A 26,998-nucleotide genomic window follows, 5' to 3' on the forward strand; every position below is an offset into this window, starting at 1 on the left:
ACCTCAGTTTTTTTTTTTCCCAGTCTGTCTCTTTGGTTGCAGGGAGAGGAAGCAAGAACTACTTGTCATTCTCTTGGAATCCTCCACTCATGACAGCTTGGATATTTAGTTCAACCTAGTAACCCTGAGGTGATCATTAGCCACGTGTCTCAGACATCCTAAGCAGCACATCCCCTTTGTCCTCCGGCTCACCAGTAGGAACTGCCTCCTCTTGCAACAATCGTCACAAACGTAAACTACCTCCATCAAGCCACCTGGTCATCCCTTTGGTGGCTTCCTGAAGGGCACACTTCTCATAAGAGATGGCCTCAGGCTGGTTAGTGAGCCCTGCCACATCTTAGGCCTTGTAGATAAAGGTAATCAGTATTCATAGCAGCCGTCTCCGTGCTGTGGCTGTCAGGATACTTGGAAAAAAGGGTAGGCCAGAACTCATTGCCCGCCATGCTTTTGGTCCAGCCCCGCACTCCCTGTGCGCCTGCTTCAAGCTCTGGTTGCCCTGCAGAAAATGACCTTTAACTTACTGTTTGACTTGCAGGCTGCCTTGCAGTGTTTGTGAATTATGTAATGTCTGTGCTCCAGGAGAAATCTTACAGAAACAAATGGAGGAAGTTTGATAGTCCAAGTAGTAGATTATAAATCCTGCCCTGTCTAGATAGGGCAGTGTCCTTTAGTTTGTGCACACATTTTTTTGTTGTTTTCAGCTCTGACAACTTCAAAAACTGAAACGTTTCAAGTGTTTTAAGTGCTCCTACCCTTTGTCAAAGATAGCACCCCAAGCCCTCTACTCCATCTTCCCTCTAGCTTGCTGAGTGCTACAGCATCAGAGTTCTCCTCCAGTGGAAAGGAGAGAAATGTTGCTTCCCATCTAGAGAGTGGCTCTAACTCAATTAACATATAGTGTAAATGTTACCTCTGCACTCATCAGGGTAATTAGATTGTAACTAGATTGTCTGAAATGTTATTTTTAAAGACTACACATGGATTTTCCCCCTTAATTCAACTCCGTCCGGAATGTTTGCTACTACATATTTTCCCTGGGGTAGATGTGCTTCCATCTCATGAGAAGTAGGCTCCCACTCAGACAGCTAAATTAGATTTTTCTGATCAAAGCTAAAAGAAAATATATTTGAACTCAACAGTATCGCAGGTCAAACAGTTAACTGTTTCAAATGTTTGAGGTCTTTTTGTTAGGCTGAACTGATGTTTTAATTCCTTTCCATTACCTAACAAGAGAAACATAGCCCAAGACATGGGGAGCTCCTACCAGGTTATGGTGCTTTGTGCAATAGTTCTGGGAAAGGAACTTTTATAATCTTTCCCCTTCCTTAATCAATATGTAAATGACTCTTTAAACTGTTTAATGAGCTAATGATAACAAGCTTCACCACAGATCACAGATTTCTTCTTAGAATATTTTCATTTAGTCTTAGAATAGTTTTTTAAAAAAAAAAAAACTTTTAAGAAACCAGACAGCCAGGTGCTCTGCTCTGTCAACTCAGATGCACAGGCTTCATCTGTTCATAAAATCCACCCTAGGACTTAGTGACCAGAGGACACTCAGCCTAAGATCCAGAAAGAAAAGAGCAGAAAGAGTTTGTGCTAGATTTAGGGCCAAGTGTGATCCTTGGTCCTAGGAATATATTAGTTTTCCTGAATTTTTTTAACTTATGTTTTTAAATTATCTTCTAGCCTAAAATGTGATGGTTGTAATAATCACCCACCTGCTGGCCTCTGGTTACATTTTTTTCACTGTAGTAAACACACTGTTTACTACATCTGCACAATCTAAGATGTTCATACTGACCAGGCAGGTACCCCTCTCAGTGCGGTGGGTCTGTCTCATGGGTAGTTTACTAGAGTGCTGGCTTATAAGGAAACATAATGAAGTGCAGAAGCAAGGAACATTTTTCTAAATTATGGGGGAAATTTAGAATGGGTGCATTTCTCTTCTAGATCTAGTTTCTATGTTGTTATACACCACATTTTGCAACATTGACAAACATGAAAAACAGTGCAAGCAAGGAAGGCTAGATAAAGTCCCTACGAAATGTCTTTGTCTGGGTTTCTGTGTGTGTCTAATTCTGTGTAGTCTTTTCTCGGGTTTATGCTGTCCTGCACCACAGCTCCTTCTGTGTTGGACCTCTGTTCTAACTGAAGCTCTTGTCTCCAGGACCCCCCATTCTCCTAGTCTACCTTCTGCTCTGCTGTGCTGCTGTGCAGCCACACCCTGCAAATCCTGCCACTCCTAGGAATAATCAGAACGTGTGTGGGAAGGGGCCGTCCTTACAAAGGCTCTGATGCTTGTGTCTCCCTTCAGGGAAACCTCCAATGAATATAGTTGCAGAATGATGCCTCCCTGACTCCCCTGCCAGAGTTAAGCACCACATCCTCTTTGCTCTGACCCAAAATACCCAGGAAATTCAGAGGTTCCTGCTTCATGTTTTTATCTGTTGGAATTGAGATTAGCTGTAGTTAACAGAAAGTTCAGTTCCAGTGGCCACAGCAGATAGTAAGCTGTTTTCCTAGTGCACCAAGAAAGAACTGCAAACACTCCATGGAGAAATGGTTAGCACTCCATCCCCACAGCTGGCGGGGTTGTGGGTACTTCCGGCATTCTCCCTCTGTTGTCCTTAGCGGGCTTCCCTTATATTCCAAATCCCATGGCCATGAGGCGGCTCCTTCAGCCTCCTCTCTACCATTGACAGAAAGAAAGGCAAAGCATAGAAACAAAGCAAAAGACTGACTCCTGGCTAGAGAGAAACATGCTTCCCATGGTCCTCCTCTTATAGATTAGAAGCTGCATCCCTCCATGTAAAGAGTCTAAAGTCACTGATTTTAACCTGGAGAGTCCCCATAGAAGAATTCAAGGGAAATGAGGGCCTTCCTGTTGGGGATGATTACTTCATGTCTGCCACATCCCCACCCTAAGCTAATCCTGAGACTTATTGTTCATAGAGCCAACCGCCTTCCTAACACCTAACTAACTAACTACCACCACCCCCTGAACCCTCAGCTGAGTCATCGTAGCTTGATAACCTCAGACTTGGGCAGCTGTTCATCTCATCATTTCTAGCCCTCTTGGAAACTTCCATAGATGCACTTGTCCGTAGCAGAGCCCCTCTGTGCCCATGATTATAATAGATTTATATATAATAATTTATATTTTAAAGAGCTTAAGATATAAGTTTCTACTCTTTGATTTCTGTTAGTGCTAATAAGCTCCAGTCACCCTCCTCCTAAGAAGGAGGTGAGCACACAAACTCTTTTCTGCCCAACCAAGTCTTGTGATAAACACTCGAGAAATTCTCCCTAGTAAATGTGGCTAATTTTGAATATGTAGGATCTATTAGTCATTTAAAGATGCTCAGAGTAAGTAGAAGTAGTGTACCCAGTCAGAAGCAACTAGAACAGCCATGCTGGTAAAGGATGGTAATGACTGGCCATGGCTTTTGTTTGTTTGAGGGCCCGGGGGTGGGGAGCAAAAGGTACTGATAGGTAGTTGAGGCTAGCCTCAAACTCTGTCTACCTACAGCAGCCTACCCAGTGCTAGCTTACACCACACTGGCCTGGAATGATCACATTCTGCACTGCAGTATATATGCCCACATACAGTAAATTTTCTACCTCTACCGTTCACCTACCCTGATTAAACTAAGTCTATCTTCAGTAACTCCTTTCAGTACCAGCAATCTTTATCCTCCAGACTGATTACAAAACCAAACAATTCCAGAACATTTTACCGTAAATCCTCGTAGCAGCAGCAGACTACATACCTCCAACAAGCCACACAGCTTCTGCCCATCCTCACATTCTGTTTCACAAAGTTCTTTGGGTATCTCTTTAGAACTTTTCCTTTCTTTCCTTTTCTTTTTTCATTAATTGTGGTTTTTCTTCCCTTGCATCATCGTCTCTGGGTGTTATGAGTTAATGACTGCTATCAAGAGAAACACTTAGACTTCTCTGTGATTATTCATCACACTTGTCCACCTGCTTAGCTCATCAGTGTGCTTCAGCCTCCATCTTTGGCCTCCGTTGTGATGTCATATCTGGACCGCTTTACATTCAACAGGCTTTTTCTCCCCACCCCTCCAGACATACCTAGCCAAGCAAGCCTCCCCGTGCCTGCTGTCAGGACAGATATGGCGCACAAGTGGTGCTTAGAGGAAGTCAGACCTAGATCAGTTCCAGTGGAGATTACTTGAGATTGGTCCTGAGAGTGACAGGATGGCTCAAGGATAGCCGTGTGGATGCTTGGGGACAGGCCACAGTTGTACAGAAGGCGGCCTTCATCACAGACTAGGAACGCTTGGAAAACCCAGTGATGCTGGGCTGCACCGTGAATGCCCTGTTGGTTCTCTGTCAGCTGCCCTGAGCCCTTTAGCCTCTCTCCTGTACATCCCATGGTGACCCTTGAAGGTTAAATGTTGCAGAAGATGGTGGTAGCAAAGAAATAGAGCACTGGCTTCCCTGTAAGTCTTTAACGAGTGCACTGAAGCTTTTGATGAAACCCGAGTAAATAAAAAACATTTTCCCAGGTCGCCTTCCTTCCTGCTCTCGTTTCCATTCTCCTGCACTGAGCACTTCCTTCTCCACAGTGCTTGAAACTCAGCTGTGCTGTGAGCAGCCACTGCCAAGAGAAATTACACTTCTGCTTGGTATCATTATTATTGTTGTTGTTATTATCATCATCATCATCATCATCATCATCATCATCATCATCATTATTATTATTATTATTATTATTATTATTATTATTATTTCTGACCACTGTACTGCATTGGAGCATTGCTGAGAAATGACAAACATGGTGTTCTCAGAGTGATTACTGGAAAAGAATCGGGGAGTCTTGTCTAAAAGAAAAGAAAAAAATATACCGAGATGGAAAATGACAAGGGAAGAAAGTAAGAGCAGAAGTAGGTTGGAGTGTATTCCCAAATGAAATTTTGATTTCAGAAATATGAGCTTATCAAAGGATTCAAACTTTCCCTATTTAAGTCTGTACTCATTTTGATGTTTGTTCATCTACCTCTTTTTTGTTGGTTTCTAGAAGTTTTAAAATATGTCCAGATGCCTATACTTTTGCCATATGGTGCATATCTTTCTCCACTCTGTAGATGCTCTCCTAATGCTCAGAGTAGGTAGCTTTTCTCTGAAGGCCCTGACAGGCAGCCATCGGGCTCCCCACCCTCCTGTGTGACGTGGCCACTGCTAACCTGGCCACAGTTCAGATTCTGACTTCTTGACCCGGCGTTCCAAAGACCACTCTGAGTCCAAGCATACTGTGCTTCGCATTAAGAGGCATTCGCCTAGGCTGGCAGAAACAGTCACGGCATCCAGTTCAGGCACTGTTCCTAAAGTCCTTCAGAGGGCTCTTTCCCTGGACTCTGGCTGTTTGTCACATGCCTGCTGGTCAGTACTCAGGGAAAGTTCAAGGGCAACCTTTGTAACTCTCGAGCTTTAGGTTACTGTAGTTCTCTCCCCTCCCCTCCCCTCCCTTCCTCTCCTCTCCCCTCCCCTCCCCTCCTCTCCTCTCCTTTACCAAAGCCACCGCATTCACCCAGATGCACCTGTCCTTGATGCAGAGTGCAGCTAGTTTGTTTCAGTCAGACACAGTCAACTGTCACTGAAAACAGAATTTATCGTTTACAGCTCCCAGTAGTGAGGTACATGTCACATCACACAGGACTGCAGAGGGAGGCATCCTGTCAGATTAGGAAGCAGAAGGGACAGATGACCCACAGCCTGTGTTGTAGATTCCATGGGAGGATAAGATGAACCTAGGATTGGCCATTAGAAATTCTAAAGTCTCTGGGTGGTCCCTTGTTGTCTGTACCTGGCCCTGGGGTGATTTCAAATAGAAGAAGAGAGCTCTCTCAAAGTTGTCCAAAGAGTAAATAGCTAGGGTTCGAAACTGATGGGCTGCATAGGAAGATGTGTTCACAGAAGAGTCTCCGTCCCTGACCTACAAAGTACTGGTAACCAGGAATACAAGCTTTGATTAGATAGCCTCCACCTTGATAACACTCCAGCCTGCCAGTGCAGTAGAAAGGCCAGCTGGAAATGGATGTTGACTGATACGCTCTCGTATGGGCTATGAGAAGGCCTAACCAACACGCAGCAGCCATGGAGGGGCCTTCCAAGGTCCCACATGTGTGGCTTGAATTCTACTGTTTTGTAGCACTAAATGCATGACTTGCTGCCTTGTATTTGGTATTTGTTAATAAAATCTTGTAGCCAAAAAAAATCTAAACTTTAGCCAGTGTTACTAAAAACCATTTCTGAATTAAATTTGTAAAACAGCCAAAAAAAAGTCTTCCTCATTAAATCTGAAGTGTGTCATGTTTCTAGATGCTTCCAGAGACAGAAAGTATAATCTCTTAATGAAGACTTCTGAGTTGTAAAAGTAGCAGCCAGTGTGTTTAAATTGCTTATTTCCAAAAAATTTCTATTGGGAAGATCACAAGTAGATTTTTATTTCAAATGGAAATAACTTCACATAGCTCCTCCACTTCTGAGACAAATAATAAGGACCTCATTTGCCCTCTTGCCTAAAACAACTGAAAAAAATAAAAACAAATAAAATGTGAAAACAAAGTTTTTAAGACACTGAATGTTGGACGGTGAAGAGCAGAGATTCTGAGAAAAGAGAAAGCAGGGAAGTTTACAGTTGTCTCCTGCTTGATGCCTCCCAGGCTGCAGGGAGGGAGACCACAAGGGGAGCACTTCTCAATGGGACAGAGGGCGTTGGTCACGGGTCTTATTCTTCGTGATGCATTGGCTGCTGGGGGTCTTGCTGGCCAGGGTAGGCTGCCCCTCCTGGAATTAGCCAAACCTTAGCCATGGCCCTCTGTAAACGCACCCTGCTTTGGCAAGCCTGCCAGCCAGCTCATGTGCCTCCTTGGCACCCACCAGTACCTAATGTCAGATAGCACTTGGATCTACAAAAATGGAACCATGTGAATTTGCTAAAATTAGTTGGACATTGATGTTTCCTCTGTATATATTCTAAGTGTTTAACTGTTTGTTGTTTGGTCGATTTGTTTTTTAATAAAGCTAATGCTGCCTACCTCGGGAGCCAAGAAATGATGCGTATAGTGAAGAGAGATGATGACATCATAAAGGAGCTTTTACCTAAGGTAATCATTTTGGGGCTCTCATTTGAGGCATGCCAGTTGATGGCTAGAAAGACTTCCTGAGGACACAGGCTAGAATTGGCTAAGAACTGAATTTAAGATGCTGAAATTACAAATTTAGCCTAAGTTCTTCTGTTACTCTTGGGTTACATGGTATAAGTAAAGCTGATTACAGCTACATAAGTATATTTTGCCACTTGTTTAGTTGAATTTATCTTTAAAATCAGTACTTTCCTGTTTTAACCATGTATTATGCTGAGAAGTCTCAACAGTGTCTATAAAATAAATGAGTTATTTTGAAGTATAATAACTTAAATAGTGGGAAAGAACTAACATTGCATGCGACCACTTAGCTCGTCTTTCTCATTCTCCAACATGAAGGCTGTCTTGTGGTCACATAAAAAGCAGCTTTCTGGGCTGGAGAAGTGGCCCAGTGGTTAAGAGCACTGACTGTTCTTCCAAAGGACTCAGGTTCAATTCCCAGCAGCCACATGCCATCTGTAACTCCAGTTGTAGGGGATCTGATGGCCTCTTCAGGCCTCCTTGAGCACCAGACACTACAGCAGAAGCACACATGCATATTCATAAAATAAAATAATAAATTTTTTAAAAAGCAGCTTTCTGAGATAGCAGGTGTGTGGCACCTTCAAACACTAGACTCAGCACACAAATTCATTTGGAAGCACAAGTCTGAACTTGTAAAGCCACCGTGGTTTGGAATATACGCAAACATCCTAGTATATGGATAGCCATGGCATTTCTGGGACATCTTTCTGCATGATCCTGGAAAGAGTAGATCTGCACTGTCTGTTTGTTTGTTTGTTTTAAAGATTTATTTTTATGTGCATTGATGTTTTACTTAAATGTATGCCTGTGTGAAAGTGCCAAGTCCCCTGGGACTGGAGTTACAGACAGTTGTAAGCTACCTCATAGGTGCTGGGAATTGGACCCAGGTTCTCTGAAAGAGCAGCCAGTGCTCTTAACCACTGAGCCATCTCTCCAGCTCAAGCCTACGCCGTTTCTGTTCTATGACTTTGGTTTCATCAAACCCTGGGCCTTGCACATGCTAAGGGCACACGACCTGCTGCTGAACTTTGCCCACAGCCCAGAATTCCGTGAGTGTTAAAATCCCACACCCACACAAGTATTACATGTAGTTAGTATGAATTGAGGTGTTTCATAAGTATAAATTCAAATTAATTTTCAAAACGTTAGTGCGTGGTACTCAGGATATAGGTCAGTGGTAGAGAGCTTGCTTGGTATTGTACAAGGCCTGAGTTCAACCCTGGAACAGGCAGGAAAACAGTATCTTAAAAGGAAAATATTTCATTGATATATTGATTATGTGTTGACATATTTTAAACATATTGTAGTAAAAATATTTAAAATACATGTAATTTTACTCATTCCTTCATATTCTTTTTAACATCATTACTAAAATTTTCTTAGAGTATATATGAACTTTGCCATATGCTTTTTAAGACAGCACTGACCCAGAACGTTACAGTTGATGTGTAACACTGACATCTGCTGGGTACAGAATGATCCTGATGGACGACTTACTCTGATAGAGCCTGCAGGTCAAATCCCAGTGCGCCATGGCATTGAGAGTCTCTTCTTAAGTTGTGAGATATAGACTGAAGCTTGTCCACAGGGTAATTCATAGTTCTGTAACCTCCCAATACAACTTTCTGAAAGCAAGCATTATATGTGTTGCTTAAAAAATATTTTACAGTATTAAAAATATTCCCTCCGACAGGACCTTGGAAGATGCCGTGTCTGTTTGGTTTGAACCCATAGCAGTCTTTATGTTTCTTAAGCACCAGCTGTCTAGAGATAGAAATTTTGAATGAAGAGAAAGCTGTCACTAGCTAGATGGAGAAAATTGGGCAGGGAGGACCTGCTCTCCAGGGCTCTCAGATATTTCCAGCACTGAGGCTGTGAAATTACCAGAAAACAGCATTTTATTTTGTAGTTAAATTATAACTGAGTCTATTTCCAAAATGCACTTTAGTTCTCAAGGTTGGAAGTCTGTAAAAAACAGTTCAACTGCTTTACTGTAAGATTGGCAGATGCTCGCTTCCAAAATTCACACTTGGGGAATGACGGGGCCTGTCATGTTAGAGCTGCTCCTACCACCTGGGGAAGCCAGCTGCTGTAAAATACTACTCATTCTGGAGCCTGTTTGTGTGTTTGTGCTCAGAAAGAGGTCAAAGAAAGGTGCTAACTTATTCCTGTGCCAAGTTAAACCCATATGCACGAGTAATCATTCCCAGATAGAGGTCTGCTCATGGCAACCAGGGCAGGGCTGGAAGTTTCCTTGAGACCTTGAGAGAAACCTGGGAATATTCTGGTGGCTAGTCAACATTTCAAGGTTAGTATTATTAACACAGGCTCAGGAATAAGCTGCCCAACTCCAGGGAACAATTGTGCCCCTAGGACAGTAACATTAAATGTACCGGTAGAGCTTAAAGCAAATAGTGTGTTGTTCAGCCTAGTGGGATGCAGCTCCCTACTGTGACACGCTAACTCCTCACAGCCAGTCACTGAATGCCTTCTGCCAGCTAAACAGAAGCTAGGTTTGTCCCACTTCCTCAGCATTCCTAAGCGAAGTGAAGTACAGACACGAGACCACTTCATGTGACATAATGAAAAAGGAGGAGACATGCTAGGATTTAATTGTGATAAAGGTGGCTCAGTGTAATGTGTCCCCATAGCTTAGGAAAGTAAGGGAACTTAACAGGGCACATCGCTCTAGGAAGGTGGGCATTGCCTCCCCGCTTCCAAGGCTCACTTAGTCAAAGCTGAGAGCCCTGTTCCTGAGACTGCACGGCCTCTCCCTTAGATGCTGCAGTCAAGGATGCCCTTGACCGTCTCTCCACCTGAGCAAAGGAACTCAGAACATTTGTGCCTATTCACACTGCCCGGTGTGAAGTTTTTGAGCCAGCATTGATGCTAAAACCTTTTACATTTTTCACTTTGTTCAACTCAAAAATTGCAAACAGTATCTTTGTACCATCTAGCCAAGAAGCCACTCAAAAACTACTCTAAAAATAGTCTTGCCACCACATCATGCCGAAAGCTTCCTGGATCCGTCTTCCACCCTGATTGGCAGGCATTGGCTTGAAAGGCACATTTGGATTTTTCTGCCACTGATTTCCATTGTTGACACACAGAGAGGTTTTAATATTCTTTAGGGAAACTGACCAATTTTAACTCTGCAAAGTCTAAGCCAACTATCTTCCTTGCAAGGTCTGGAGATTTTATGCCCAATATTGACTTACAGTCTCCAATAGTAGATAACTGCTTTCCTTTCCAGAAGAAAATACAGCATCACAGTTGTGTCCGGAAGAGTATAGCAGCCAGGTGACGTCAGAGGTTACACCGTCCCTTCACCTGGCTAAATCCCGCTTTTCCTTTAACTTGGCTCACACTGTCCACTCCAGGAAGTTTCCCCAGCTGCAGTCTTCAGGCCTCCCCCTTGGCTCCCTGTTTAAGTTCTCTCACATTTGTCACACACAGTGTGTAAATGAACAGCCTTCCTCTCACCCCACCCCCAAAGAAAGGAGCTGCTCTGGTCTGTCATCTGAGGACTCAGCACAGCTCAGAGCCCCTGGTGGACAGTGAAGTCAGATCCATCAGGAAGTTTCCACAGAGAATAGTGTATTGAAATACAGTCAGCAAAATGTTTCAAAAATTAATTTGTGATATAGTACTGTGTGCATCTTTATTAACACATTGACTAGTAAGAGGTGATAATGGGTGCTGGAGAGGTAGCTCAGTGTTTAGCACTGCTCTGGCAGAGGACCCACGTTTAGTTCATGCACTCACATCAAGAAACCCACAACCACTGTAGTTCCAGCATTGGGGGATCTGATGCCTCGGTCCTCCGTGGGCACCTCTACTCATGTGTATAGGCACATGCCCATATGCATCTGATTTACAAATTAAGTAAAATTAAAGATATAGAACAGTCAGTTACTACTGTGAGTTTATAGTAATGAGGTGTAATTAATTCATCTTTTAGTCATCTACAGTAAGTTTACTGTAATTTGAATATATATATTAACAACATAGTGGCTGATTGCCTGTATTTATAATCGAGAGAGAAATATTGGAGTAAATAACAAGTTTATACTCCCAAACACTGGGTCTCTTTGGGCCTGTAGACTCCAAGGTAGCCCTACATTAGGGAAAGAGATGCTGGATAGTATGATGTCTGTCTTGGACACTAAGTCATAAGACAAGGTGACAGTATCTCGAACAATGATTCTCAACTTGTGGGTCGTGAAGATTGAAATGCCCTTTCACAGGGATTGCTTGAGACCATCAGAAAACACAGATATTTACATTTTGATTCATAACAGTACCAAAATTGCAGTTATGAAGTAGCCAGAAATATAAATTTATAGTTGGGTCAACATAGCATAAGGGACTGTATTAAAGGGATACAGCATTAGGAAGGTTGAGAAAGACTGGCCTAGAGTGATATTGCAAATATTGGATCATTGGCAGCCACATGATCTAGCCACTGACCAATCAGAACACAAAGCAGCTGCCAACAGACCATTCAGGCATCCCGGTATATATCAGTTGTCCCTATAAATGTGATAAGATTACCCCATCCCAGGAGAGGGATCATTTTGGGGAAAATGTTGGAAGAATATTGGAAAAGAGTTACATTTTAGGTAGCATGTCTGCTCACAGGCCTCTAGAGGAATGGCAGCGGTGGGCTTAGGGATGAAAAGATTATAGAGGAAGACTCAGAGGCACTTAGTGGACTCGGGATGTCAGCAGATGGGCTGAGGATATGAGACCACTGCCCTTGCTCTAGATTCGGTGGTAAGGGAGGATTGGGAAGGAGCCAGGCTATGGGAAGTGCTTGGCACTTGTGTATGAGGTACTTGTGGAATGTACAAGTGAATACATGCCCAGATGTACACTATCTATAAAGTGTAAAGAGAGGAGGCTGGGCTCCATTCTGGTTGTAGCATGATAGGCCTGTAGCTGAAACTGTGAGCGCGCATTGCGGCTGCGCATGAAAGTCTGCAGTATAAAGAAGGAAACATCTGAAGATCGATGTCTGGCCATTTCAAGGTGAAGGTTAGGGGAAAGGAGCCAGTGAATATGAGAAGAAAGGCAAGGAGGGGCATAAGGTGAGCTCTAGAACAGAGTAAGCCAAGGGAGGAAACTGTGTGGTGACTCGAAGCTATGACCCAGATCTGTGTGGGAGCCTCCGGGGTCTGCTGTGCTTTTCCGGGCACCTGGTGTATCTGAAGTAACAAGAAGGCCAGCGCTCCCTTATTCTGTCATCATTCTACACTATAAGGGAAATCCATGTCTCCTTCATAGGAAAGTGAACTCGTGTTTGCTTATAAACTTGAAGTTTTCATTTAAAACTCACTTAGGAGGGAAATTCTAAATTGCCGTGACCATCCTTGGCCCAAGCTTATGGAAACAGCTGTTGTGTGCTACGTCCAGGCTGAATCCAAGTATCACTCTGGGCCCACGGGAGTCTTCAGTTGTCCTCAGCGAGAGCACAGTGGTCGCAACCTTTGGGAGAAGGCAGCAGCTGTGGCAGGGCAAGGTGGTACTGCCTCCGCCCTAGGCCACATGGCTTAAAGGAGACAAAGTACTCTAGGGGCCGGGGAGGGGGGCTTCTGCCCTAGCTCTGTCCCCACCCTCTGCTTAGTCTGCCGTGTCGCCAGAGGTGTGTGCTGCTTATGGGAACAGCCCTAGTACAGTGCCGACATTTGCACAATGGCCATGCAAATCCTTCTGACATGCACAGGTCCCGCTTGGTGGAGCATAGGAAAGTGCTCCCTGGACCAGCTCACCAGGGCTGCCTTTCCGCCAAGCCCCTCTCTGAAACGGATTGTGTTAGTTCTGCCTGTTTAACTTGAAACCTGTCCAGAATGTCGTGATCATCCTGGAAACAGATAAGCTTGTTTTTAATCTCCACCATGTTGACCTTGGGCACTTCATCCAAAGGGGTTGCATTAGCACGCTCTTAGGTTTGCTAGGGGAGCCTGGCCAAAAAGAAGTGAGTGTGGGAGAGAAGAGTCCTCCGTGCCACAACCCGGGTTCAAACTCAAGCTCTGCCAAGTGCTTCATTGTGTGATGCCGTTCCCCATCAATAAAGTCATTTAACATTAACGCATATTTTCAGAGAGTTGTGCTAAAGTGGTAGTTATACCTCCTGTCTTATAATTTAGATCTCACACACAGTGTCCAGTGTATATCAGGCATTCAATAAACATTCATTATTACTCTTATAAAATTAGCCATAATTTAGCTAGATAGACCTTTGAGTACATTTTTTAAAAGACTGGTCACTTTTGCATGCTTCTGTAATGAGAGTTATCGAAAGGCAGGTGTTATTAAGTGTGTGGCTGGGCCCTGGAATGTCCAGTCCAATGGTCCACAGAAGATGCCTAAGGGAGCTGCATTTTGGGATCCCTGACTCCAGGAAACTGTTGCTGAATTTTTACAAGGTCTGGGCTCAGTCCTCAAGTGCAGGGGATTCTGATGAGCTGGACTCTGTCGTTTCTCGGTTTCATTTGACTACTCAAGCACATCTGTCTGAGGCTTATGACCCAGTGAGCAACAGACATGTGGAAGGATAAACTGCCTTCCAGTGTGTCTTACTCAGCTGCCTCTGCAAAGGAAAGTATCTCCTGAGCCAGCTCCTTACTGCGGCCCCAAGGAGTTTAGATGGAGCTGCTTACTAGATACTTTGTACACGCTTCTGTAGGGAGAAAAGAAACTGTGGCCTTTTGAGCGTTAATCATGCATATTTGTTCAGCCAACTGAGGTTGCATCAGGCAGAACCATGCCCTGCCCCTTGGCATCTTCCTTCCCACTACTCTTCCAGTGCCAGCAAAGGGAAGCAGTGTTTTATAAGTAAGAAGCATTGTATTTTCTCCTCTGTCCCTAAAATATAGTCTGTATTTTTTTTAATAAAAAGTATTACTATGATATTTTACTATGAAAGTCGAATGGCCTATTTGATCCCCTGGACCTACATAAAGATGAAAAGAGAAAACCAATTCTACAAAGCTCACTGAGCGCGCGCACACACACATTTTTTACATTTTTTTAATCATCACTGTAATATTCTGAATATGATTTTACTTTTTTTCTTTTTTGTAAAGACTTATAGAGTACATAACAGTGTTTTCAGTGGAGTAGAGCAGCTTATAATGTAACATCTGTATGGTACACACATCTGTTTTATGTGCACACCTAGATAAATCTCCAGGAACAATCTTAGTAATGCCTCAGAAGAGGCTCTGTTGCCACTCAGCCTCATTGATGTCACCTGAAGAATGAGGTGACATGCTCTCCCTAAATGTAGCACACTCTCCTGTCACTCTGAGCCTCCTTACAGTGGCACTGACTCTTAGAATGCTGATCACATTTCATCAGCTACATTGAGAAGCTAGAGACGATCTGACTTCTTTGCATTCATTCAGCAAACCTGTCCATGTGCCTACCAAAGGGCTGTATGAGAACAGTAAGTTCATGGTCACTAGTCTTTCAGTGACTATGTCTGCTTAACTGTCTCCCTCCCCCTCCTTCTTCCCCCTCCTCCCCAGTTCCACTCCAACCTCAGAATGCATGACCTTTCCAGGTGTTCCTTTAGTGAATTAGAGAAATGTGCCTCATGAAGTCTCCAGGTGGGTTTCTTCCAATCACATTCCGTTAATGAATCCTGTGGTCTCTGAGGCCTCAGGGGACGGAGGTTGGGGGAGAACCTTAGGACCAGTGGGCAGAGTCCAACGGGTATTGCCCTCAAGGCACTGCACACCACTGGTATCAGCTGCTATTGAGAAGGGGAGATAAAATGTTTTTTTTTTTTCTTTCAGCTTACGTTTTACTATGGTAAAACGGATGGATGGTGTCCACTAAAGTACTATGAAGACATCAAGAAAGATTTTCCAGAAGGCAGTATTTACCTCTGTGAGAAAGGAATACCACATGCTTTTGTTCTCCATTCTAACCAGGAGATGGCTACCATAGTTGCTGACTGGATAAATAATAGACTGCCCAGAAAATAAGTACCGGCCCAAGGTGGGGGGCAGGGAGGGACCACCTACAGCCAGTACATGGAAGCTGTACGTGTGCTCTGCTTAGGAGTAGATGTTAAATCTTAATGCTTGAAAGAAAAATTGAGACCCTCTTGGCTTACAGATTGCTGGCTCCCACACCCTGTGTTAAGACTAAAGTGAACCCAGCTGATGGCTCATTCCATGGAGGAGCAGTGAGCAGAGGGTGCTGACGGTGCACTTTCCCAGTTCAAGGGAAAATCAGTTCAGACTCCATACAGGTCCTGGATGAGATCATCACCATGATCTTCATGATCCACCTGCAGCAAACCAAAAATCAAGTTTGCCTGACATTCATCAACTAATTAGACAGAATTGCTAAAGGATCCTGACTCTATCCTGTCACAGCCAACAGGCTGCCCCTGACCCCTAAAATGCCAGGTCCCTGCAGGCTCCTCTAGAGCCAGAAGGGAGGGATGAAGTGTACACTTCAGATTTGTATGGGCATGGGATTTCTCTTCGGTGTGATTCATCCAATGACGCTCCCTGGACAGGAAGCAGTGAGCCACTAATCCCATCCATGATGCCATTAGCTACCTTGTGGACTCTTCCCTTCTGAAAATCTCCTAGAACATAATTTTTGGAAAGATGTTTTAAATTGTTGAGTAAAACATTAGCATAAGTTCATTCCCCATTTGCCTAAACTTTGACTGGAAAGAAATGATTTTTGCGAGTGAACAGAATTCCGTAAGCCATTACATTTGTATTACTTCACCTCTACAAGCATCAGAGTCTAGTAGAAAAGCATATCCCTGGCTGAGAAGCAGAGGAATGCTTCCCTTCCTAACATACTGAACAGCTACACTACCTTACCTTAATTGACTCAGTCCTAAGATCTTGGAGGCCAGTAAACCCAACTGTCTGTGGTGACAGTTGAATAATTAAAAGCATTCCATTTTCTTGTTAAAAAAAAAAAAAAAAGCTCTCATAGCAGTATCATTCCTCAAGGGCAGTGAGATGGTCCTTCCTCTCAAAAACCTAAGGCACTGATGAAAGATTTGGTTCTGATGTGCTGCCAGCTCAGTGGTGAGAGAGGAATGAGTTCTCATCGTTCAGCATGGCTTCTGCAGAGGAGCTCAGTTTCTCAGAGGGGAAAAGCCAAGCCTCACACAAGGAGTGCTCTTAGTCCAGGAAGACACTGTGTGGCCCTCACTGGTGTCTGCACAAGGAGGCCTCCTGAAGAGCTGACCTAGGAAGCCAGGATTCATGCTCTGAGCGCCTTGCTTATAGAACGGGCTTGATCAGTAGTGGGAATCAACACATACAAATAAGTCCTAGTAAATCAGGCCTACTGGAACAAAAGAATAGCATTTGTAGATCTCTCTTAGAAATTATTTTACATCACTCTTTGTTTCCCAAATCCTGCTTAAAAGGCCCTGGTTCCTCATTCCTACTCCTCACTTCAACACCAGATGATATTTTATAATAAATGTCTCAACCATAGTCACTGCCGTGTCTGGTCTGATCTCTGGGCTGTAGGCAAGGATACAGTATAAGCGGTTTGCCTGGTCTGAGTTCAGCTATTAAAGGTGCTTCTGCCACTGCACTTTTGGAATAGGGAAGAACTGGGTTTTAGGACAGTGAATCCTTGAGAATTACACAGAGGGTCTGGGAAGGTGGCTCTGTAGTTGGGAGTACTAGCCACTCTTTCAGAGGACAGAACCCACACCCTAATTCCTAGAACCCACATGTTGGCTCACAGCAGTCTGTAACTCCTGTTTCAGAGGCTCTGACACCCCCTTCTGGTCTCTCCAGGCACCAGAAACATGCTTTGAGACCATCTCGAACTATGTAGCAAGACCCTGCCTCAAACAGAAGAAGAAGAAGAAGAAGAAGAAGAAGAAGAAGAAGAAGAAGAAGAAGAAGAAGAAGAAGAAGAAGAAGAAGAAGAAGAAGAAGAAGAAGAAGAAGAAGAAGAAGAAGAAGAAGAAGAAGAAGAAGAAGAAGAAGAAGAAGAAGAAGAAGAAGAAGAAGAAGAAGAAGAAGAAAAGAAGAAAAGAGAGGGCAAGAGACAGAAATAGATAAGGAGTAGCTGAGGTCCCTTTCCCAGGAGCTTTGCCCTTTGTTCCAGTTAAGCACATGGTGATCACTGTGATCTTCATAGTGCTTACTATAAAGTTGTCTAGTGCTGGGTGAAAAGCATTAGAACCTGGACCCAGGCCCATGGTGATTCCTAGTGTGTCTTGAGCCGTGAAAGAAGTTCCAGCGGCAGCTCACGGCGGGCTCATGTCTGGGGTCCGTTCACAATTTACTTCAGCCAACCACTCAACCCTTGGACAACCCCATACCTTGGCGCTTTGATTTTTCCCTCATATTTATGAAAGCTGTCACAATTCAGATTAAATAAGAATAAGGGAGGCTGGGCAGTGGTGGCACACGCCTTTAATCCCAGCACTTGGGAGGCAGAGGCAGGCGGATTTCTGAGTACAAGGCCAGCCTGGTCTACAGAGTGAGTTCTAGGACAGCTAGGGCTACACAGAGAAACCCTGTCTCAAACAAACCAAAAAAATTAAAAAATTAAAAAGAAAAATAAGGGGATATGACAAGCTAATACAACCCCTGACTCTAGATTGAATGTTTTTATTATAAAATAAACTGGGGAATGATTTGGATAGTGCCTAAAGATGGCAGTGTTAGCTTTCTGACTTCAGTGATTGTACTGTGAAAGCCTCAGAGAACTCTTGTTTTATGCTGAGAAGGCCAGGACACACCTAGGGACTGTGGTGCCTCCTGCCAGTTTTCTCACAAACGTACCAGAAAATACTTTCCTCTGGATCTATCAGTATTTTGGAGCTTTGCAATGTTTCAAGGATATATAAAATATTTTTCAAAACAGAAAGCTTTCCACCATGCCTGTTGTTTTCTAGACAGTAGATTTCTTCTAGGCAGTAAAGGGTGAATTGAGTTTAAATTCCAAATCTTTTGTTTATATCTTCGCAATGCTACATAAGATTTCATCCCTGCCAGGCAGTGGTGGCATACATCTTTGATCCCAACACTGGAGAGAAAAAGGCCAGAGCCCAGATATCTACAAGTTCAAGGACAGCCTGTTTTGCAGAGAAACTGTCTCCAAAAAGGTTCCATCTCTCCCTGAGCCTCCTAACTGCTTTCATTTGGAGCTGGGATAATACCAGCACTTGCCTGGTTGGGGTTTTTTGTTGTTGTTTGTTGGTTTGCTTGAGGAGATTAAAGATGTTTTGTTTGTTATAAAACAATGAGTTCATCCATGTCATCTGGCCAGCCTGCTGAAACAGACCCTAAAGGGAGAAACTGGCAACCTCCTTCAGTCTCACCAGTGAAGTAAAGAGACCCATGCTATCACCCAGGTTGTTAGAATGCTTGCAGTCTGCAACCTTCTGGCCTTGGGTCATGCAGCCTCCATATACACAGCCTAGGATGCTCTCAGAATGGGCTTAGAAAAGATGCTGGAAACACAGCATTTCTCAGAAAATTGTGAGACGTCTCTGTTCCTGGTCCCCTCCTGGACACAGAGGAGAGGATAGACTTGGGCTCCTCCACTTGGAGGTAGGGCTTAAGGAAAGGTCAAAGGTTAGAGCTAAGCATGCTCTGTGAATAAGTACTTCTCCAAGGATGTGAGCAAAGCTCTTCTAATGACAGAAAAGTTCTTATGTGTGTCCCTGGTGCTTTCTAGCAGACTGTAACTCCTATCTGTGCCCCATAGATGGAAGTAAGTGATCACACTGGTCTAGGTGGGGAGCAGCTGGGAAGCATTAATTAGTAGGGTCTCTGCCAGCTCCAGGGGACACCCTGGCAGAGGCTTCCTGGGGGAGAAAGGGGAGGCCTTTATTCATAAAGAGCAAGCAGGACTTGGATCAGTTTGGTATAAAGAGGGTAGGTCCAGATAAGTTATCCCCCTGCTGTCTCACACGCAGGCTTTGGAGGCTCTGATTTGCCCAGTGTTCAAATAACCTGAGGTACAAAGTGCCCTGTGTCACTCTCATAGCTGGAAAGATGGTTCAGCGGATAAGCACTCAACCACTCTTGCAAGGGACCTGAGTTTGGTTCCCAGCACTCTTGTGGAGCTGCTCACAATGATCTACAGCTTCAGCTGCAGGTAGATTGTCTCTATGAGAAGCTGCAGTCACATGCACATATACACAAACAAAGACATAATTAAAAAATAGTTTATAGCCAGCAGGTGACTGGAGCTGAGATCCTAATTTAGGCCAGGGCTCTAGAGACATGACTTTGTCCCCTTCTTCCTACTACCCCATGCTGCCTCCTGGAGGCCACAGTGGGCAAGCTTGCAAGAGCACAAGGATGGGAAAGGGAGTCACATACAGGGCAAGTGAGCCCTGTCCCCACTTAGGCAGAAGTGAAAGGAGGTGGTCGGGCATACATCAGTGAGGCTTGTAAAAGACTGAAAGCTGCAACACTCCAAATTGGCAGAAGCTCTATCAGGCAATATTTTGGGAGGAGAAAAATCTACGTGCTGGTGTCTATCAAAGATACACTCTGCCAAGCCTTCTAGACACCTCGTGCTCTGTGCCTAACACAGAAACTCTTTTGCATACATGCTTGCTCTTAAGCCTTGAGAATCCCTGCTTCAGATCTCAATCATGCCCAACCTGAGACTTGGCCCCAAAATACTAACTGCTTCTACCTCCTGAGCACCCGTTTAACTCCCTGTTGCCAGTCCACCCAGGAAGACTGGGATCTCTTAGCATCACTCCTGCAGGAGCAGGAGCCTGCTTCTCCTGGCCCCTACTATCTATCATCCCTCCTCCTTGTCCTTCAAAGGAGAGTTCTAGAAGGCAGACTGGAGTTGCAGTCATCGATTATCAGAGAATAGGGCCTGCCACTGAAATTCAGTATAAGTTTAGTTATCTAAAGTTAGTGCAAGTCTTTTCCATACCTAGCAAGAAAGCTCTCAAAGAATACAGGTTCTCAGCCAGACAGACTGTCCAGAAGTCACAATTGAGGAGGTCTGCATCCTCAAACTAGGGATGTCAACCAAAGTGCCAGACAGAGCCATGAGTACACTTCCCAAGCAGAGTAGATTCAAAGACAGCCTTTCACTTCCGAGCTCGAACTACAGAACAAGGCCACTAACCCTGTGGCTATCTCATCTGATATGACTACAAAGGTTGTTTCTCTTCTTCTATAATTAGAAAACCTTTGAGACTTAGGTATTGGCAACTACCAAATATGTGGCTTATTAGTTCCCGAGCATGAACCCTGCAGAGTGCCCCAAATGGGAATTACAGCAACAATACACAGGACAATGGTGGGGCTCTCATTTTGTATTGCATTCCTCAAACATTCTGGTGAAGGGTTTGTTCTGACCTCCCCACAGCAGGCTGGATTTCTTTTCCTGGGTATGTCTATGGGAAAATCCCTCTTCTCTGGGATGGGAATGTGACCCCTGACTGGGCGTCCATTAGAGCCACAGGGTGTGGGTGCACCTGCAAGGTCTCCCTCCCTCCCTCACAGAAGGACTAGATTCCCACCTCTGCAAATCCACCCAGCTCAAGCTCTGCAGAACATCTGGGCTTCCTCCTACCAGCCATCACCGTACACCTGCGTGTGATTAGGACTCCACAGACACCCACAGCCCCACTGAAGTCAGCACTGGTGACATATCCCAGTGGACAAGTCTCTCCCAGATCGCTGATCCTTCTGACCAGATGAGTGTAGGTTCCAGGGATACCTGAGCCCTGTGCAGCATCTGTGACCACAGAGTCCCCATCCCCGGTGGAACAGCAGTGAGGACACCTTCACCCCTGCTCGGAAATGAATGCCACCAGGGGCAGGCAGACTGTGCACAGCAGAGCCAAGGAGGGAGCAGAAGTTGAACCTGGCTTTCTCAGTATCAGCCACTAAAGAGGCTTTTAGACCTGTTCACAACAGTGTTTGGGAAGTTGGATACAATTTCAAATCCCCTGACTTTCTCCTCACAAGTGCCCCCTCTCTTGTGAATGTGTGAGGCTCTGCACAGAGTGGTGGAGTGGACCATGTAGACAATGAAAAACTGAAATTTTAGCCTAGGAGTGTAATAAATAGTGCATGACAAGACTTTACACCTTTCCATTGGAAGGGTCTTAGGGCACATTTGTTATACCTGACAGAATATTTAGTTGAAAAAATAGGTATCCTCTCAATAAAAGTATGTTTGATAATGAAATTAAGAGCACAAAGAGAATCTTGAGATCTATCTTTGACAGGAGGGAAACATGACCACAGAGACCATCAACATAGTACAGGAACATTGGGTCCAAACTGGGCAGGTACTGCTGTTGCTGACAAAAAGGTAGGTCATAGTGATGGGACCCCATATCCCCAAAGGTCATAATGGTCATGAGTCCTTCATGAGGGTCAGGTCTGTCAGCTCTCACACCTGCTCTTCTCTGTGATCAAAACCAGAGGACAAATGAAGTAGCCTACTTCAGATGTAGGAAGAAGTCAGGCAGAAGAGCCAAGAGAGCACACTCCAAGCTGTCTGAGAGAGGAGCTGAAGCAGCTAAGGAGGTACATGGAGAACAAAGCCAGGCTGGCTTGTCAGGTTTTCTCTAAGACTTGATCTCTGAAATATGTCCTTGGTCTCAAGGAGGAAGCCACTCAACTGTCCTCTGTACCTCGAGACTTCCTTCGGAGGCCTTGCCTCCTTGAGAGCAGGAGGACCCATGCTTCCTGCAGTGACATACATCCTCAGCAGGCCAGAGTATCCAAAAGCTAAAGGTTTATCCCTGCCAACTGTGTTTTTGAATGATTGTTCACTCCTTATAAACTGCAGTGTTCATTTCCTGGAGAGAAAAACCTTCTCTATAGAATTTTGCCGCCTTCTCTCCTGAACCCAGTACTACTCAGTGAACCTCGTGGAGTGCGGGCCTACGCATAGCGACCTCAGCAGTTTCACAGTGACAGCCGTGTGCTTAGGGCTCCTGACCATTGATAGATACCACATTGAGACCCTCTTGCTTGAGGGCACTATGGTCAACACAGACTAGAAGGGCCAGGCCTACCATGTAGCTACCCATTTTGATTCAGTCATTCTGAGGTACAAATCCTTGACTGCTGTTCTCCAAAGACTAAGCAGGCTAAGCTGCAATGGTCCAGACCGCCATCTCCAAACACCAGTCAGAAGCAGCTTTATGAATAAAATATTTAATCGACTTATCTGTACAAAATATTAAAGTGGTGGATGATGAGCATACAAGCTGTTTAACAAATATAGATTGCTATGTAATGGTTAGGAAAAAATAGTCGGCTGTTTTACAGGTCATTTACATTTCAATATGTACAACCTTCTTTAAGTTTGAGAATACATATACACATGGATTCATGCCTGCCCTCCAAGGGTTGGTTCTCTGCTAGCTAGGATGGTCACAACAGCATTGCACAGTGTCATTGGGGGCTGCCCAAGTGGCCAGGCTAGGCAGCAGGCAGATGCTCAACTATAGCCTGCAAGCTCCAGAGCTTTGCTCTGGCCAAATCCGAGCTGGAAGATTGCCAACAAGGAGATTTCAGTTTTAAAACCTCCCCCTCCCAGTGCCTGCTCCACCTTCTGAGGAACAGTAGGTGTCATTGCAAAATGAAAGCGACTTCCCCTGAAACTAATTAATTCTGTCTTTAGCCGCTGAGGGAACAGCTGTGGAATTGAGCCTTGGTGGCATTACCGTTGTTGCTCGAGTTTTGCCATTTCCTTAAAATAACAGTATCAGAATCAGATTAAATTTACTTTTTAAGCTGCAGGCCACTCACCGTGTGCCGCATTCCACTGCCCACCCAGGACCTACTTACACAGCATCATGCCATGAGCAGGTTTGAGATTCCGCAACAACCTTCCCAGGGAGAGGACTGGAAGGGCCTGCTTTATTCATACAGAAGGCAGGATGAAAAACAATCCCAAAGTTTTCAGAACAGCTTACCGCTTCCGCTGAGAGGGCAAATCACAGACAGTGTGGTAAGCCTTATTTTTTGTTTCTATTACATCAACTGTTCATTCGGAGTGAAAACAAACAAAGAAACAAACAAAAACTTCCAGCTAAAAGACCTAATTATGACTCTTTATCAAAGAACCCAAAACATAAAAGCCATTTGTCCTACCATATAACATGAAATACAAAAATAAAATTACCCTAAGGGTGCTCTATTTAGTCTGTGATTTATCAGAGGTGGAGAATTCCAAAGACACTGCTCTGGGGAGAGTCGTTCCCTGCTTGGAACACTAGCCTGTTGCCCAGCCAGGAAGCATGTTGCATGCTGAACCTTCTCACCAAACTGGATCATCATTTCTCAAGAGTGCAGATTGGTTGACTCAGTATGACTCTTGACAGGCTGGCTCCAAAAGTGAGGCCCATTCCTCAAGCCATCTCACAACCCTCAAAGCCAATGGCTGCTGCACTAGCCCCTACCCCTCACCCCTGGGAGGAATCAAGGACCTTACTCCGGCTTCACGGAAAGCACTCCTCCTCCTCCCCCACCCCTCCTGTACCCCAGGAGCATCTTGTCACTACCTTGCAGGCTTGACCCATTGAGAAAGTCAGGCAAGGGCGATGGAAGGTGTGAGGTCAAGGGAGACCAGTCTGCGTTTCAAGGCTCTCTTGCTATTGTTGTCAGTCAATGTACTCTCTTAGCAGCACACCTGTTCACCTGGCAATGGTCCATTTCTACTGCTCAGTGCTGAGCTTGCAGGCCTCCTCCAACATCTGAGAGGCAAAACCCAGGACTGGTTTCTTTCCCGTGCATCCCTTTCAATGGTAAGAGGCTTGTGGCAACCACAGACACTTCCTGAGACTAGGTTCTGTGTTTGTCGTGAAGGTGTGAGAACCACAGTTTGCTCATCAGGTGAACCCCCTTCCAGAGTGGAAACTCTGCTTTCAGAGGGAGTGGCAAGAGAGAAGCTGGAGTCCAGAACTTCTTATCCTTTTCAGTGGATACTTAAATAAACTGCCTAAGGAAATCAGAAGAGGCTGAAGGCATACCCAGGCACCATACATACTGTGCTACAGACCTCCAGAAGAAGGCCAGCTATTTTGCTTTTGCTAGCTGTTTTGCAGTTATTTGAATGGTGGTGGCTGGAGATGTGGCCAGGCAGGAGGTAGACATGGAGTTGTCTTCTTGTAGTCATGTACTGCTCCATATGACTAGCACTGGAATCCACTGTCCCTGGTTCCAATGTCTAGAGGGAGGGTGAGATGCCATGTTTTGTATCTAGGCCCCTCGGACTCTTGGCTGTCATTATTCTAGAACTATGTCTGGCCCTTTTGGCATGTACACATGATGGACCAAAAACAAGAGTTGTGGGAAAGGTGTTGCAGAAGTCCTGGTAGGTTAGAAGCAAATGTGAACTGATCCCTCTGAAACACACAATCTCAACTCCCTTGGGGAGGGGTGTATGTGGCCCCCTTAGACTGTCAGAACTTCCAGACCCTCCTGACAGCCTGGCTCCTTTAAGACAACTCATGTGGGCAACAGGAAGCCCTTCCCCAAAACTCAGTCACCTGGCAGGCTCAGCCTGGATGGGGCTGAATAGGAACACAAGCACATCCAGCTAGAGTAGCCACAGTCTCCAACACAGAACAGCTCCTGGTTGGTGGGGAGCCAAACCCCAGGCCCCAGATCCTGGTCTCTCACCTTGCCTCAGCCTGGGTAGAAAACTGAAGCAACATTTGAGAAGCTCCAACATAGGCTGGTATTTAGATAAGATGGTGGGCACGCACAAGCCCACGCTCTCAGAACTCTGGCGGTGTGGCTGTGGCTAGGATTACTCCCTTTGCCTTGGAATGTCTGAACAGCTTTCTAGGAAGACTCTCGGAACCTTGGGACCGGAGCAGTTGTCATTTAAGGGACAGGTGCTGAAGATCTAGTCAGGGAATGACTGCCCATGACTGAGTTGACTCAGATGTCTCTCCATAGATGTGCTGTAGAGCCCTGGTACCTGCATAGCCTCCTACAAGGTGGGCCCAGGCTACACTATGAAGAGAGCTGACTCCTTGGTGTACAGAAGCCTTGACTCTTAAGACTAACCAGAGACATCAGCTGACCACCCTATGGAGATCTATGATGTCTCACCCACTCCTCAAATTTTGTAACAACTTTGCGGTTTCCTCCATATCCTCTCTTTCCTTCCCACCCCTGACTTACAAAAGGGAAATGGAAGCCCACTGCTCCCTGACAGAAGGCTGCTTTCAGACCCCCATCCTCCTGACCCGTATCCTCTCAACCCACCTGCAGAGGCCCCTGATGCTGAGTCCATTGGAAAGGGCCCTGCTTCCTTGTACCTGGCCCCCAAGAGGACACTCTCTAGAGAACCATCAAGGGCCATGGCAGTGTGTTCTCTACTTCCCACTGCCTTTCAGGGCAGACTCTGAGGAGTTAGCCTCTTGGGGCACAAGATGCTCTTGGAAAGAACGTGTCTGGACACCGTACTTTAAGAAGGAATGCAATCTATGGCCGTATTTGTGTTGGCCTTGAATGGGAGGAGCTGGTGAGATGAGGACCTGTAGGATTAGCATCCAGAGTATACCCAGGCTCTCTGCAGGACTCACATCCAGCTTCCGTCCCTGCTGACACCCATGATGGTTGTCAGGGAAGATCAGCATGGGACAGAGAGATCCACTGGCCTTTGGCAGCACTACCACACAATGCACAAACTTATTGTCCCATACCACTTGAGCATGGAAATGGCCGGGAAGTGGGCAAAGACCGAGCATGAACATTACAGCCCGACACAACTCCAGACATTTTTCCTCACAATAAGATTAAGTAGCCGACCACCCTCTCTGCAAAGGTCCAGCCCAGCTGCTTGCTAACCCCAAATCCCACAAGGCCGGAGTCTAGGAATCCTGAAAATGCCTCCCTGCCAATGGAGGGGGTTACCTTAATCCATAAATTATGGCCTCAAGCTGCACACCAGACCAGCTTGGTGTCTGGCAGGACTGTGGGCCCAGCTGGCCTGCCCCTACTTCCTTAGCAGGGCTGTCAGTCTCCTCTCCCTTGAAGTAGTGGTTCAGGCTATCTCAAGGAGCAGTGCACTATTCCCCAGCAACGTGGAGAATTCTGTTTACTTCAGAAGGGAGACTTTGGTGATCTCAGGCTGGGGAGGAGGGGACACCCTAACAGACATGGTCTGTGCAGACTACAGCACCCAGCCAGGGATTCCAGGACACAGCTGAGTTTGTCCTGGTCACCCAGCCCTCCTAAACCCTAGATGACAGGCAAATGATGAAGAGTGTTCCCAACTGTGCAGGCAGCAGCCTTTCTCCGCCTCTTGGCAAGCTAGTTTAACCACATCCCATCTGCCCCACATGCGGTTGGCCCTTTTGTGGTCATAAAATACATCCTCTAGAAGATAGCCCCAGGAAGCAGAACCAGAAGAAGGGCACTGTTGCTACTTCCACAAAGGATCCACAGAGGATCAAGGGAAACCTGGGGCAAGTTCCCATCATTCGGTAAACAAAGAGCACCTGAGGCCTCAGAGGCAGAGGACAATGTTGACCATTCTAATGACAGGTCCCTTCTGTGCACACAGCCTAAACACAGGGAAATGCCCACTCTCAAAACATCACTTTCTTGTTAGAAAGAGGTCATCAAGCTTAAAGGGGGCAGGGCCAATGGATAGTTCCCTACTGTACAAACCACCAAGCTAAATCAAGTTATTTTTTTCCCCAAAAGTTTGGCCTAATCACAAAACTTAAAAAAAAAAAGTATTAAAATGTTTGCTTCAAAACATACAAAAGTAGTAAACACCCTAAATTTTTCTCAAAAATAATGGCCAACTGTAATTTTCATTGA

At 45.2% G+C, this 26,998-nt stretch overlaps 1 protein-coding gene across 3 annotated transcripts in view; it reads left to right on the forward strand.

The window, feature by feature from the left end:
- Ldah (lipid droplet associated hydrolase) overlaps positions 1 to 16,684 on the forward strand; it is a 77,917-nt gene extending 61,233 nt beyond the window's left edge. For all 3 annotated transcript variants that reach the window (XM_031355490.1, XM_031355489.1, XM_031355491.1), the window contains 2 exons: positions 7,054 to 7,136; positions 15,002 to 16,684. In XM_031355490.1, coding sequence (XP_031211350.1) covers positions 7,054 to 7,136; positions 15,002 to 15,193 — 275 coding nt within the window. In that variant the 3' untranslated portion in view covers positions 15,194 to 16,684. The remainder of the gene's footprint in view (positions 1 to 7,053; positions 7,137 to 15,001) is intronic.
- Positions 16,685 to 26,998: the final 10,314 nt, after the last annotated feature.

This window comes from Mastomys coucha, unplaced genomic scaffold, assembly GCF_008632895.1.
Source record: "Mastomys coucha isolate ucsf_1 unplaced genomic scaffold, UCSF_Mcou_1 pScaffold6, whole genome shotgun sequence".
NCBI lineage: Eukaryota > Metazoa > Chordata > Mammalia > Rodentia > Muridae > Mastomys > Mastomys coucha.